The sequence below is a fragment of the Halichoeres trimaculatus genome, unplaced genomic scaffold, assembly GCF_033239565.1.
Source record: "Halichoeres trimaculatus isolate MK-OKI-2021-1 unplaced genomic scaffold, fHalTri1.1 fHalTri1_scaffold_6, whole genome shotgun sequence".
In the NCBI taxonomy this organism is placed as follows: Eukaryota; Metazoa; Chordata; class Actinopteri; order Labriformes; family Labridae; genus Halichoeres; species Halichoeres trimaculatus.
Genome location: NW_027437184.1, coordinates 15,834,999 through 15,849,345, shown reverse-complemented (window position 1 = coordinate 15,849,345; position 14,347 = coordinate 15,834,999). Strand labels below are relative to the sequence as shown.

At 37.5% G+C, this 14,347-nt stretch overlaps 1 protein-coding gene across 1 annotated transcript; it reads left to right on the top strand.

Annotated features, from left to right (window-relative positions):
* Positions 1 to 2,712: 2,712 nt before the first annotated feature.
* On the top strand, positions 2,713 to 6,739 carry LOC141791808 (uncharacterized). Its single transcript, XM_074672462.1, has 4 exons — positions 2,713 to 3,095; positions 3,509 to 3,633; positions 4,651 to 4,998; positions 5,094 to 6,739. Exons 2-4 carry the CDS (start codon positions 3,561 to 3,563, stop codon positions 5,198 to 5,200), a joined length of 528 nt encoding a protein of 175 aa, XP_074528563.1. The 5' UTR covers positions 2,713 to 3,095; positions 3,509 to 3,560; the 3' UTR covers positions 5,201 to 6,739.
* The last annotated feature ends 7,608 nt before the right edge of the window (positions 6,740 to 14,347 follow it).

Here is a 14,347-nt window from a genome sequence, read left to right as displayed (position 1 = left end):
AAGAAAAATGTAAATGAATGACATATTTTGGGCAGCACTGTGGTGCAGTGGTTGGCGCTGATGCCTCACAGTAAGTAGGTCCCTGGTTCAACCCCTGGCTTGGTGCCTGTCTGTGTAGAGTTTGTGTGTTCTCCATTACATGTGGGATTTTTCTCCAGGTTCTCCAGCTTCCTCTCACAGTCCAAACCATGCTGGTCAGATGAACTGGTTGCTGGTAATTGCATAATTGTGAGTGGGTATGAGAATGCTCGACTATGTCTTCATGTCTGATGGACTGGTGATCTGTCCATCTGTTCTGAGAAGACTGAGGGTACAGAGACCGAACCAAATGACAAAATTGAACTTTGATTTCATAAAGTTGCAAGATGATACGTCAAGGGGTCAGCCATTCATTTCCAAGGTTCCTTTAAAGTCTTAAAAGTATTGCTAATCAAGGCTGTAGTTCTGATAGTTCCCAGTGTTGAACAGACCTGGCCATCACCCCTAAGGCCACACCACTTTCATGCCCTTGGCTGGACTGTGGGAAATAATAAATGCAGTAGGTCTCCTTTGTCTTGTTAAACTCTTATCGTTGCAGCCAACTGAAAAAAATAATGGTTGTAATTGACAAAATAGCTCATAATTTCAAATGATGCATACCTTTTTTTTTGACTCTCTGAACTTAGCGCACAGAGCACAACTAACAGTGCCAAAGCACTCTGGGTAGTATCTTTAAGGATCCTTTCAGTGAGGCGCTATCAGTCAGTCAACCTAGATATGACTGAACAGCCCCGGTGATCAGTAATGACGGGCAGAGGCACCATCAGTGACTGAATCACTCAAATCTGTCATACACTTCATCATGAGACATAAACTGCACAGCAGTAACTGGAACAGTGTATTGATGTGAATATGAAAGACTTTTGAATGTGCAAAAAAAAAAAAGAAAAAGTAAGTAACACTGGCTCAAGCTGCCTGAAACATTTACTATAAGCTGGATATTTTTCAAATCTTGTGATCTGGATGTGCTGCATCCTCTGTATCCTCTCCACACTGCTCATCCATATTGTCAAGGTCTTTGCTGGACAGTTGCTGAACACTGGCATGCTGAAGCAGTCTCACAGGACTCTGACAGACGCTGTAGCAGAGCTCTCTGAAAGGCACAGCCCACTAATGAGGCTATGGATGTCTGCAGCTTGTACTTGTACAGTATTCTACAACACCAGGCTGCATGTTTTTAGGTTTTTAGACCCCTACGTTTTCACTATTAAAGCAGAGACAGCAGGTATAGGTAGTGATCCCTGCCAAAAGTATTCATTAGAGATTCTGTGGCTGTGATCCCTGCTGCTCCTCTGCTGGATGCTGCTGTTCAAACACTGCAGATAAAACACAGAGGCATCACCTATCCTCCCTAAGAGATATACAATATATTTTAAAACTGCACCAGGTTTACAATACAAAACTGTGCCATTTACTGTTTAGGTCTCTACCTTTAAAGCACTATGCTGAATACTTATCCCATTCTTTGACCATTAGTTTGCTCTGGAAAGTAGTTTCTTTGTTACTGAAGAAAACCCCATCCACTTTAATTTTTTCTTTCAATTTGGACCTTTATTTTTCTAAATAAAACTGTTAGTATTTCTGTTACTTGTGTTGCATGAAACAACATCAGAAAAACAATAGAAAATCAGACTCAGCCTTTAAGCTTGAGCTTTAGAACTTTGCTTTATGTTACATTATCATTTTTTTTGTGTCATACCTTTAATTGTATCACTCAACAGAATGAAATGGTTAACCTACAATTAATCCAATTTTCTTAAATTATGATTTTTTTTTTTAAATCAATAGATTGCCTCAAAGCATTTTGCTTTATTTGACTATTTCTCTTGTGCAAAATCCAATGTACACAGCTGCAGAATCCCACGCAGAGTGTAAACGAATTATTGATAAAGTTCCCTCCCAAATCACAAGCCATCACCACAAGTCTTACAGCTCTGCTAAGTCAAATTTGACATTTTACAACAAGAATGGTTGAGTTTTCAAATATTAAATTTGAAGTCTATTTGAATTTGTAGAACAAGAGTACTTTGTCAGTAGCTTTTATCATTTTTTGCTTACTCAAATTGTCTTTATGTATCACACTTCCATGTATTTCAGTTGCAACGAGGCTTAGTATTCCTTCAATTGGAAAGCATATTGAGAATAAATCTTTTGTTATGAACATTTAAAGAGACCTTTTTCATCTGTCTTTATAGCCTCAAACATGGTTTGCAAACCATGCATTAACTCATCTGCAGCCTGCATCAGGCAGTGTAATGTGTGCTTTTTAAAATCTGTGCTTGAAATCCAGTTGAATCTTCTTGCAACAAGCTCCAAATAAAAACTCCAACACTTCAGAATTCGTTTGAAGGGAAGATTTTTCTGCAGCACTGCATATGAGCTTATGACCCCAAAATCACAGAGAGACAGCTGCAGCCGAGGTGTGAATTAATCTTGTTAACTTTCAGAAGTGTAAATCCGTTGCAAGGCTTAAGTTAATTAAAAATATAATTAACGCTTGCCCTTAAACCTTTTAATACTGTGGAGCATGTGTCCAGCACACTGTACTCACGCAGTCTTTTCACAAGATGTCACCAAAGCATCGTTTGGTATGTTTTTGTCATATCTGTTGTAGTGCTTCCTTTGCCCTGCAGAGGGAGCCCTTCTTTTGCAAGAAGAGTATGAGTATGACAGCTCCCCGATAACAACTTTATGAATAGGGGTAGAAATTGTAACCGGAGAAAAAAAACTGGGTACTTCCCATTTCTGGCCCCTTGTTTTTTAATGATGTGCAACATAACAGCCTCGGGAATGTGTTAACGAGGATAACACATCTGGTCAGTGTAGTAGTCTAACTTTTTTTATTTGATAACTGTAATAAAATCGTTTGAATTTCCTCTGAAAAACTTCCTGGTTCCATTGGAAGAGGGAGTATTGGGTCATTTTATTCTTTAGACAGCCTGTGTAAAAGTGTGCATCGGTAAGGACTGAGCCAGCACTACTGGAGAGCAAAGCTGTGCCTCCTATCAGCACACGGGCGCAGCAGCTCCATCCCGTGTCAGCGACCAAACATTAAGGTAAGACTTCATGTCTCATACGTAGACTCTTTAAATTAAGTCGTATGTGTAAAAAAAAGAGTACGCAATTTTACATCTACGTCTCGGTTTTGCATGAGTCTGGAGCCCAGTCAGGAACGCCTGCTCCGCTCCGTTCACCTGCAGTAAGGAGAAGAGGAGAGCTCTGCAGTCTGCTGCAGCACTTCACACTGCAGGGCGTAGTCATCTGCAGTTGGGCTGCAAGCAGCTCATCACTGTATTCAGGCCTGCTAATACTGCTGTCTGGGTATCGTAGCCTAATATTTGGTGTAATTTTCGGTTGAATGTCTGCGTCCCTGGGTCTCAGCATCACTGCATTCGATGTATGTATCTTTCATTCTGTTTTGATGTGACTGCATGCACATTTTTGAGTGTCCTATGTGAAACTCTACCAGGTGCTAACGTGGTGTGAAGGTTATTGATCTGTTCGGGCTGAAAACAGTCGCCATGGAGCATCACCTGTTCGCCACGGCCAGTCTCCTCTTCTGCAGGATAGTAATGACGCACCAAAATCAACACAGTATGTGATCTTTTGTTCTTTCATACTTTATTTACAGTCTTGATCTGCTGGAGAAGCATGGCTGCACTTTGGAGTTGCACCAAAAGTCAGGCTGAAGTTGAATCAAGGCTAAGTGGGAGCAAATTGTTGTACTGGAAGGGCTGAAAATGAGGGTTTCTATATAGTATAATTATCCATGAAAACTCAACTATAATGCAGTAAGGACGTCACAGTCAGATACCACCACACAGACAAGTAAAGTGACATTTAGGTGATGTAATCTTAATGTTTGTTTTAATTAGGCCCAGGGCACAAAGTGGTGTGAAAGGCCCTCACTGTACTCAAACTATTGGTCTTTTCTGCTGTAAATGTCAAATATTGATATTTGAAATACCTCTAAACTTACCAAATACACCACAAGCATCAGGCATAAAGGAGTAATTTAATGTCTCATGCAAAAATTCCCTAAACGGGCTCAATAGCGCCCCCAAAACTTCAAAAATGTAACTCCTTCACATGGTTTATATGGAAGCATCTTGAGGCAAAAATAAAATTAAAATGCAATACAGGAAAAAAAATATATTTCAGGAATATAGGTGCATTTTGAGTCAAAATGAATATTAAACGTCAAATATTGAACTATCATTTTCATCTTCAAGACACTTTATGTGACATTATTCAAACTTAAATGAAATTAGTGTTTGCCTTTAATTTCCAAGAAAGTGTCCAAAAAGTACTGGACGTAATTCATTGTAAAAAAATTCATGTTAAAGCCATATCTGAATAGTCAGCAGTTCAATTCAACTATATGTGATCAAAGTCAAGTACATGTGATGTTTTCCTTTGCAGTGCAACATAAGTGAAAAGTGACACAGTGAATGAAGTATATGGAAAATACACAAAGATATTACATAGCTCAATAAATGTTTTTCCGCACTGAGAAAATTTTAAAAAGATTTTTATATATTTATTGATTTATTAACTTTTCTTATGAGCATAGATTTGCAATTCATCACATCCTGCTTCTGTGTTTTTCAGTGAACCCAGTGTCGACATTTCTGTTTGCTCCACGTGGGCCTCAGATGTTTCCATGTCTCACGTACCTGGAGAGAAACGTCAGGGTGGACTGTGAGTTCCCAGAAACCTATCAGGTCCCCGGGCCTTACTGTGAGTATCGACAGGACAGCCGTCTGGTTGGCAGCACCTACCCCAACGCAGTCGTCTATGTGTCTGTGGAGGATCGAAGGAGGAGCAACGTCAGCCTGGTCAGTCCAAACCTGTGCCGCCTCACTTGGGCACCTCTGGCTGATGAGAGACCTTTCACGTACACCTGCAGGGTTTACCAGGGCAACTCCTGGAAGGAGAACAGCATGGCTGTCCATCACAGTATGTAGAGTTTACTTTTGCCTTTTATTTGGGCCTTTTGTCCTCCAAAAAAACAGAGAAAGCAACATCTCAACTCACATTCTGCTCTTTTGCAGGGATTCTTCCAATCTGCTCTGCAATCAGCGTCATGTTCAAATCAGCGCCTTGGCTTTTGTCTCTGGTAATGTCACTTCCTTTCGCTGTGGGACTTCTGAGTCCATGACCCTGTACTTCCAGAAAAATCAAGTGGACCTTTCTTACATGATGTATGACTCATTCTGACTTGATAGGTAGCTGTTGATTCTGATGATTTTAATTTCTGTCATTATATATTTTGGACAGAAAACAGAAGCCATGAAAGCCCCTTCATACAAAATAAATTAACATAAATCAGCCCCTCATTGAACTTTGTACCACTATTTAAAAAGAAACAATGAACTAAAATGAGAAAGACCTCATTCTCAACACTTTACATTAAAGGAATTTTAAAGACGATCCAACAAACGGTGAGCTCTCTTTGTAAATAAGATTCACAGAGACCTACTGTATATGTATAAAAAAAATTATTTCTTCAGAATATTTTTTTCGTTTTGTATTTTTTCTTTTCAGAAAATGGAGCTTCCTATAGATTTATATTGCTTCTTTATATTATATTGCAGAACATATACACAAAGATATTTGATTACGTGTGCACTTAACTTCAAAAGAATATCTTTCCTGGAGTATTCATGAATAGAGGGCCCTTTGATAATTGGATTTATTTTGCTATCATTAAAGAATGTAAACATTGCAGCTGTTTGTTTTGGTTAAAATTCTCAAAATCTGACCTCTGTGTATGTCTCTGAATTTCGCTCAACTATATAATATGTATAATGAATATGTATTCAGGTGGCTGACATGGGTATTAAGTAATAGCAAAGAATAACTGCTAACACACTGCCTTTCCTGCTATTGAAAAGAAATAACGTCTCTAAACTTTGGACCCCTCATATTAAGTTTACATCACACGCAAAACCATTTTTTTTCCCTCACACACAGAGCAATATCAGATTTCTCCCCTCGGACAGCAATAAGACCAAAAGTTGTGATGATTGGGATGAAACATTAACATCTGCTGACCTTATTTTACTCTGTGCTTCCTTGCTTATCTGCTTACAGCCCGAAAAGACATGTAATGTATGTTTCAACTGCAAGTTTGCAAAGTGTTGACAAGGCAAGACTGTCATGTATAGTATGTTGTTGTTGAATAAGCAACATTTAATGAGTAGTTCAGGAAAAAAGTGATGGACAAACACGGCTGGGAAAGAGTATATGATGACGTCAGGTGCTGGTGTGAATTAAATGTTTTGCACAGTAAATGTTCGGCCTAGTAGTCCTGGTGCTAATATTGCTCTCTGGTGCAAGCAAGCATGTGTAGATAAACACAAAACTGAATGAGTTATATGAATGAGCACTGAAGGTTTAAGCTTTTAAAGCTACTCTTGCACTTCTGTGGACTCCTTGAACGCTTCTTACTCAATATGTTGATGCAATATTTTTTTAACTTCAGTGTCACTTTTTCAACAGTATTTGTGTCCACAGCACATTTTTTAATTTGCTATTATTTTGATGCTACACTGCTACCTATTGTTAAGTAGTACTCGTAGTGCTTGTTATGAAAAAGTCTTTATATTGTTCAAATGAACAGATCAGCTTGTTTAGTTTCTTTATTCTATCACCAAAGGTGTGATGAATGTTATGGGGAAAATTTAAAACTATTAATAAAGCTTATGCACAAGTAAGTCTTTTGTCTTTCCTCTGCATGTCACTGTTTCTACAGGGTAACTGCTGTTAAAAATATTTATGCAGTACATTAAAATGAAAATGTTCACAGTTTGAAGTATGAATGGAATAAATGATTTTACATAGCAAAAGGTTAACAGCAAAATTGAACATGGGACTCACTCATATTGTAAAATTATGGGGTTATATATTATAAATGGTGGGTGTATAGCAGAGTAACAATCCATAAAGCTCTGGTGAAATAAAGTTAAGTGAGAGTATCAGCTCATATTGAGCCTTATGTTTACCTTAATCTAACACTAGGGGGCATGAAAGCATTTGCTTAATGTACCTGACAGCTCTGAGGTGATGCTTCAGGTTTTATCCTGCAGGGGGGGACTCTTGATTTGCACACACATTTGACTTCCCCTCAAAAACAACCAAGTTTAGCAACAGTGTATGGGACAGCATGAATAAAATTTGAGACATTTTGGCTCACTTGTCAACTTTGCATGTTCTATACATCAAACTGCAGCTGATTATTCCAAATAACCCACTGCATTACTTCAATCTTTGACACTGATGTCAGTTTACATGTCTTAGAAGAGAAAATCAAATCATCTTATTGAATTTTAAAGCACGATAATCCTTCTGAATACTGTCAGGCAATAAAGCATAAGGTCAAAGATGACCACTAGCTGTTAGTACGCAAGCATTGCAACACAGTGTAACGGTTCCTTACTGTCAATTAAGTGCTCATTAATGAAACTGATGTGCAATTAATTTTCCAGACCTGTGATCGCAGTTTACCCTGGGGTATTGATAACCCGTTTCCATGGATTTTGGATTAGCAGCTCTTGTGATTCAAGTGTGACAACGCAGCTGAGACAGAAATTCTCTGACATGCTGCATGTGGCTCAACAGTAAGTGCGATTTATACACTCATTGCTAGTGCCATAACGATGCAAGTAACACAAGTTAAACAAATAGAGCCTGCAGAGAAACCAGCAATCACATTCAACCTCTTTAAATGAGGAATGATTTCCCTAAGAGAGGTTTCCTATAGAGGTAATGGGCATAAAGCAAGTTGGAATCACAACAGACATAACGTCTACACAGCCAGCTCAAAAAGAAACAGTGCTCACCTTAAATCAAGAAAAAAAAAATCAAATTAGGTCTTACACAATTCTCCATGGTGTTCTACACTAGAGCTGGTTATGTAAAATCCAAAATGTGATTTCTAGTTTGGGTTAGAAATACCTAATTAACATCATTAATGTCCAAAATAACACATTCAGTCATTTTTATGACACAACAAAAAAGAAACACTGATTTGATCTTTCTTTGATGGAAAAAAAAAACAACACACAAAAAAGTAAATTTACCATTTCACTTTCAAGCACACATGTTTTGTTGCTGATTTGATCCAAGAAGCAAACATGAGTCTTAACTTTGTTTATATTTTGTTTTCATTCTACTGTGTCTAAGCATCATGTGATGAAGTAAATAAGATGCTGCTGGTTAATCTCATCATATATTAGTCTTCATCCTGGCCTCCCTCTGAGAGAAGCATGCCAGGTCCTAGGCTGAGTGTGCATGTGCATATCATGGTTTACATTATCAAAGCTCCAGTGGCCTATACCAGCTAATTTCATGGCTTTGTGCCAGAGTCACACACATAAATTAGCCTGACCTTAGCTCACTAAACAGTCTTTTCAGGCCACTCTTCTCCCGTGGTGAAAATTACAGCAAAGGTGCCTACCTTCATCACTTCTGAACTGCAACAAACAAACATTCGTCCTTTCAATGTAAAATCTAATCAAGGTTCTGCTGACTTTATTTTTTATTTTTTTTACCTAAGAGCTAATTACCTGGCATCAGGTAAGAGCAGTAGCACAGAGGGACATATATAAAACCACATCCTTGCCATGAGGTAATCAGAAATGTTAACAGCAAATTTCTAATCACGCTGCAGAAGAATCTCAAAACTCAGATTCACAGACATACTGTTTTTAATTTTGTGTCAAAAAGACATCAGTGATCTGTAAAATACTATCACTCTAATCCACTTACTAGTGTCTTTCTGAGGATTTTTTATAATGTGGTTTTAGTTTTGGGTCTGTTGGGTAGTGATGAGTACCTTTCACATTTAAAATGATACGGTACCGATGCTTGGTAACTGCCAATCAGTATCAGTACTCAACCGTACCAATTTTTGGTACTTTTGTGTGTTTATGTGGTAATAAATATAAATTTGTTCAATGATTTAATCCCAAATCTCCTCAATTTGACTATTTATTCTTTAGTGCATAAACTTGCATTGCTGTGTTCATGCCCAGCATGGAAAATCACCTTCTCTTCCACTCTCTCAAAGTAACAAGGATGTGTTTAGGTACCTTAACATTGTACCTTTTGATTTTATGTGACTCTGTACTTGGTATTACAGGCGGAATTCGGTGGGTACCAATAAAAGTTCCTAATTTGGCACCCATCCCTTCTGTTGAGATTAGCATTGAAAAATATACAATGAGGGTTTAACTTCCAACACCTCCTTGTAAAAACCAAAATCCTCATAAGTCGACATCATCACATTATTTCCTTTGTTCTAACAGATAGGAGGTGCTTGTTGATTAAACACTTGCGTATTGTGTGTAGTTTATCTGTAAACTAACACTGGATTTAGAATTTAATCATTCATATTGTGGTTATATTTTATTGTTGTTGTTGTTGCTGGTGAGGATCTTTGACTGAGCAAAGCTAGCAAGCTAGCTGTTACACCTCCACAGAAGCCTGTGTTCCACTGTAAGCCTATCATCACCAGGCTCTCTTGTTGTTTGATTCACTGTTTTATTGTAATTAATCAACACAGTTAATGAAAAATAATGTAATAACCCACAGTCTCCTTTTCTTTGTGTTTTTAATTAATCTGATCTTTAAACCTACTGAGTTTTTTTTCTTATGAGAAAACATTTTATCTTAAGAAAAGAAAAAGAGAATTTTCCAATACTTGAACTATTTCAGCTCACCAGCGTTTGGTTCTCCAGCATTAAGTAGGTAAATAGGTCATGTGTATGTTACAGAACGTGTTTTGTAGTGAGTCTGACAAGATGTGCCTCTGTCAAACAAATACGTGACACCCAGCAGCCGTCCCTCTGGCCTCCATCTGCCACCATCACAGCTTCTGTTAATGCACTTTATTGACCAGTCAGGCAGGAGAAATGACCTCACGATGCTGGAAACAACCACTTAGACCACCTTTGTAATCTCCCTCTTGCTGCTGGCCTCCTCTCACTGTGTGATTAATTGTGTGAGTAGCTGGTTGTGTGCCTTAAACTGGCTACCATGGAAATGAGTTACAGAAAAGAGCGATATTATTGCCTGAAATCAAGTTGAAACCAAATATAAACATATTCTTTTCGACACCACTGTATAATAAAATGTTTGCAGTGAAATAATAATTAATGATTGTGGAAAAAAAATATATGTAGAAGTTGATCTTATTGACAGTGTGTTTGGTACAACTTTTAGGATATGAAGATTTCTTTTCAATGTTAAGCTATTTTTAAGCCATATTTAGATATACTCAATTTTGTAGAAATGAAAAAAAAGCATGCTTTGAATATTTTTATTAAATTCTAAATTTTATTTTTTTATTCAGTAACTGATACAGAAATATGAAACCATGAAATTTAATCAGTCCAGGATCAGAATGTATTTAGCCCCATATGTTTTCAGAGAACAAAAGAGGAGCATAAGAAAGAGAACATTAAACAGGAAAGTATGTCTTCTTTTCCGGTCTTTCGAGACAAAAAAAAAAAAAAAAGTTTTGGTTTTACTTACATCCAAATCACAGAAGCTACAAAGTACATTTCCTCTGGAATATGTCTCCATCCACCAAACTCAATGGCCAGAGAGAGGACACCAGATGTGTACTGTGCAACCAAAGAATTTTGGCTAATAGACTAATGAGATATAAAATATTATTCAGGACTCAAACTATGTTTGATCTGCATGAATGCATATGGCTTGGACAAAATAAGTTTCCAACTATTTTATTTTATTTTTTTCCAGCGTAGTCCAGTCCATTTCTGTCGTTAACCAGTCCTAGCCTGGGCTGGTTAACGACAGAAATGGACTTTAAAGGAAGGTAGATGACTCCACTTTTAGATATGATAATATTACCAAAAAAGGTAACAACCATATGTTTTATTCCTTTATTTTGTTGAACACTTTTCTAAACAAAGTGAAGGTAGAATGTGCTTATAAAGAATAAATTATAGATTAGTTGTTTAAATTCTGTTTTAACTGAGCCATACTGTCAATAAAATTAGGTTTGTCATTAGAGATGTCCATGGTGATAAAATTGACTTCCAGAACGCATTCATGATTTGTAAATGTTTCATGGGGCAGTAAGTTTTTTTTTTTTATCCTCTGTTTGAAGCAGAATAGAAAAACTCAATTTAGATTAGATGGCTTGACGTTATTATCTCATAATTTCTTGAATGAGTCATTTTAAACTGAAACTAACTGATCTCAGCGTCCTGAAATGACCTCTGAGCTTACGCCTTTCTTATCAAATTTAAAGATCCTATGTGCTCATACATGAAAATGAAATTTCTGAAATCTCTTAGGGAGGGGCAAAAAAAACAAAAAACAAAATTAGAATATTGTGGTTGCAAAAGTGTGCACACCCTCTTAATCTGGGATGTGGCTGTCTTCAGAATTAACCACTCACATTCAAACTCTTGTTAAATAGGAGTCGGTCGACACCTACCATCATTTTCAGTGTCTGCATTTTCTTTGGTCACATCTCACAGTAAAAGCCATGGTCTCCACGGCAGAGAGCTTCAAAGCATCAGAAGGATCTTGTTGTTTAAAGGTATCGGTCAGGAAAGGGGCACAAGAGAATTTCCAAGTCATTAGATAAACTGAGGAACACGGTGAGGACAGTCAGCATCAAGTGGGGAAAACACGGCGCAACAGTGACATTGCCAAGAAGTGGACGTCCCTCCAAAATGATGAAAAGACATGAAGAAAACGGGTCAGGAAGGCTGCTAAGAGGCCTACATTAACATGAAACGGAGCAGCAGGAATGTCTGGAAAGTACTGGCTGTGTAGTACACATGAGACCAATCCCCTGTGTTCTTCATATGTCTGAGCTATGGAAGGAATCCCAAAAGAAAAATCATCCTATCCTGGCTAAATTTTGCAAAAATGCATTTGGAGTCTCCCAAAAGCATGTGGGAAAATGGTCTGTGGGGTCACAGTCTGATGAAACCAATGCTGGACTTTTTTGGCCATAATTTCAAAAGTTGTGTGTGGTGCAGGCTGCACGGTGGCACAACAGGTAGCGCTGTGGCCTCACAGCAAGAAGGTCACCGGTTTGATTTCCAGCTTGGCTGGTGGGCCTCTCTGTGTGGAGTTTGCACATTCTCCCTGTGCATGCGGGGGTTCTTTCCGGGTACTCCAGCTTCCTTGCACAGTCCAAAAACATGCTCATCAGAATAATTGAGCACTCTAAATTGTCCCTAGGTGTGAGTGTGTGCATCAATGGTTTTCTGTCTCTGTGTCACCCCTGTGACTGGCTGGCGACCAGTCCAGGGTGTACCCCGCCTCTTGCCCAATGACAGCTGGGATAGGCTCCAGACACCGCGACCCTGAACAGGATAAGCAGTTAAGAAAATGGATGGATGTGGTGCAAAAATAAACACTGTACACTTCAAGGAACACCAGATTCACAGTGAAGCACAGTGATGGTGATGGTGGCATCATGCTTTAGGGTTGTTTTTTCTTCAGCTGTAACCAGGGCCTTAGTCAAGGTAGAATGAATCACCAGTCAGTGTTGGTACAAAAAAGGTTTCTGCAAGACACCTAAAGATGGAGAACCTCATCTTTCAATGAGCCCAGAGAACAACCCACTCTACGTTTCCTCTCTAAAGTCAGATGACGCTCAGCGCCCGGCGCCAAGACGCTGGGGGATGAATGAGAAGGAGGTCGAGCCATTCACCTGTGATAGGTAGCTGATTCTGAACAAAAGATGAAGGAATTCTCATGCATATCTTTTCAATGAAATGTATACACAGCAGTACATATCACCACTTTTTGGGGGGGCAATTTAGGGGAAGCTTAACGTTCCCTTGCAGTCTTTGAGCAATCACCACTTTTACAGGGGAGTAAAGAATTTTCACATCCACAGTGTGCTACTTGTGCATTCTTGACTTAAAGTTACAAAAATTGATTCAAAATACAATCTCAAATGTGATTTTCATTTTCCTCCTTTAATTACAAGTGTACATGGTGAAGTATGCATTGAATTTGTTACATATAAAACTGTATTTTGTTTTCCCTGAAAATACTTGTGAATTGTCCCAAAATAGTATAAAAAGCACAATTCATTATAGTACAATGTGACAGACATCAGCATTTTTTTAAAGCATTAAGAAGTAATTTTGTGCAGGAAGCTACTTTACAAACAAAAACGCTCCTGCCATGTATAAACAAGCTTTAACAATTCCAAGTCTTGTTCTGTGATAAAACTGATCTCTGTAAACTTTAAAGCCCTCCCTTGGGTTTTACATAAAGAGATGAATACAAATAAAAGCAACAAATAATTCAAAGTTTGTCATTTCACACTATTCAGCTTTAATTTAATATATTCACAACATTTGCACTGAAAAGAATTAATGGCTGTAATCCTTTTGCATGAAAACATCTGAAAATCATATCCAAACACTGAAATCTCCAAGTGAAATACTTTAAACACTTAAAAAAGGAAACAAAAATATGTACAAAACTTCATTTGTCCTTTCTGAAGATAAATGCTTTAATAATTCATTGAGCAAAATGCAGAATCAACCCTTCAAAACTTAAGAGGTAAAGTATTCTGAGGTATGAGTGTTCATCTACTGTATTTATCACTTTAATATGGACAGTTATGTAAACAACTATCATACAGTATAACTCTAGCAAGCCATGTAAAGCATTCATATTCAAAAATAAAGAATAAAGAATAATAAGGAATAAAATATGTACAACATAATGAATTCATGAGATAATGTTGAAACAACTATTCAGTCTTATATATTATAGGATTTATTGCCTATGTACGCTGCTGGTCGTGAGGAAAAAAATGAGTTACATCTGGAGACATGTAATGAAAATAAAGAGCTTTAAACCTTAAATTGATGCTGGGAGTTAAATACTTCAAAAATCTGTCACAGCTTCTCATATCACTTTAAAAAAACAGTTCAGTGAAAATTTCAAAAGTTTCCCTTTAATTCCAACTGAATTACAGTATTTTTGCACAATTGAAGCTTTTTTTTTCAATTTTGTAAAACTAAGTTTAGAAATGAATAATGTGACAGATAACCACATAGAGCTATTTTCTAACAGTAATACTTACATTGTGAGAAATTGAGGAGCTTTGTATTTCATACATGCATCAAATAATTTACAATAATAGGGAATTACAATAAAGAAGAAAGAAAAAGAAAAAAAAACATGTGGCATTACAGCAGACAATAAGTATACACATTTTAAAGAGCCATCTAAGTATAAAAGCTCAAGTCTAACAGCTACTAAAATAAATAAATATCCTTATACTATATAA

Excerpts from the sequence above, each read along its gene's own strand:
- LOC141791808 (XM_074672462.1), top strand. The coding sequence starts at position 3,561 with ATGGAGCATCACCTGTTCGCCACGGCCAGTCTCCTCTTCTGCAGGATA. Across the intron at positions 3,634-4,650 it reads GACGCACCAAAATCAACACA|TGAACCCAGTGTCGACATTT; the intron begins GTATGTGATCTT and ends TGTGTTTTTCAG. Across the intron at positions 4,999-5,093 it reads CAGCATGGCTGTCCATCACA|GGATTCTTCCAATCTGCTCT; the intron begins GTATGTAGAGTT and ends GCTCTTTTGCAG.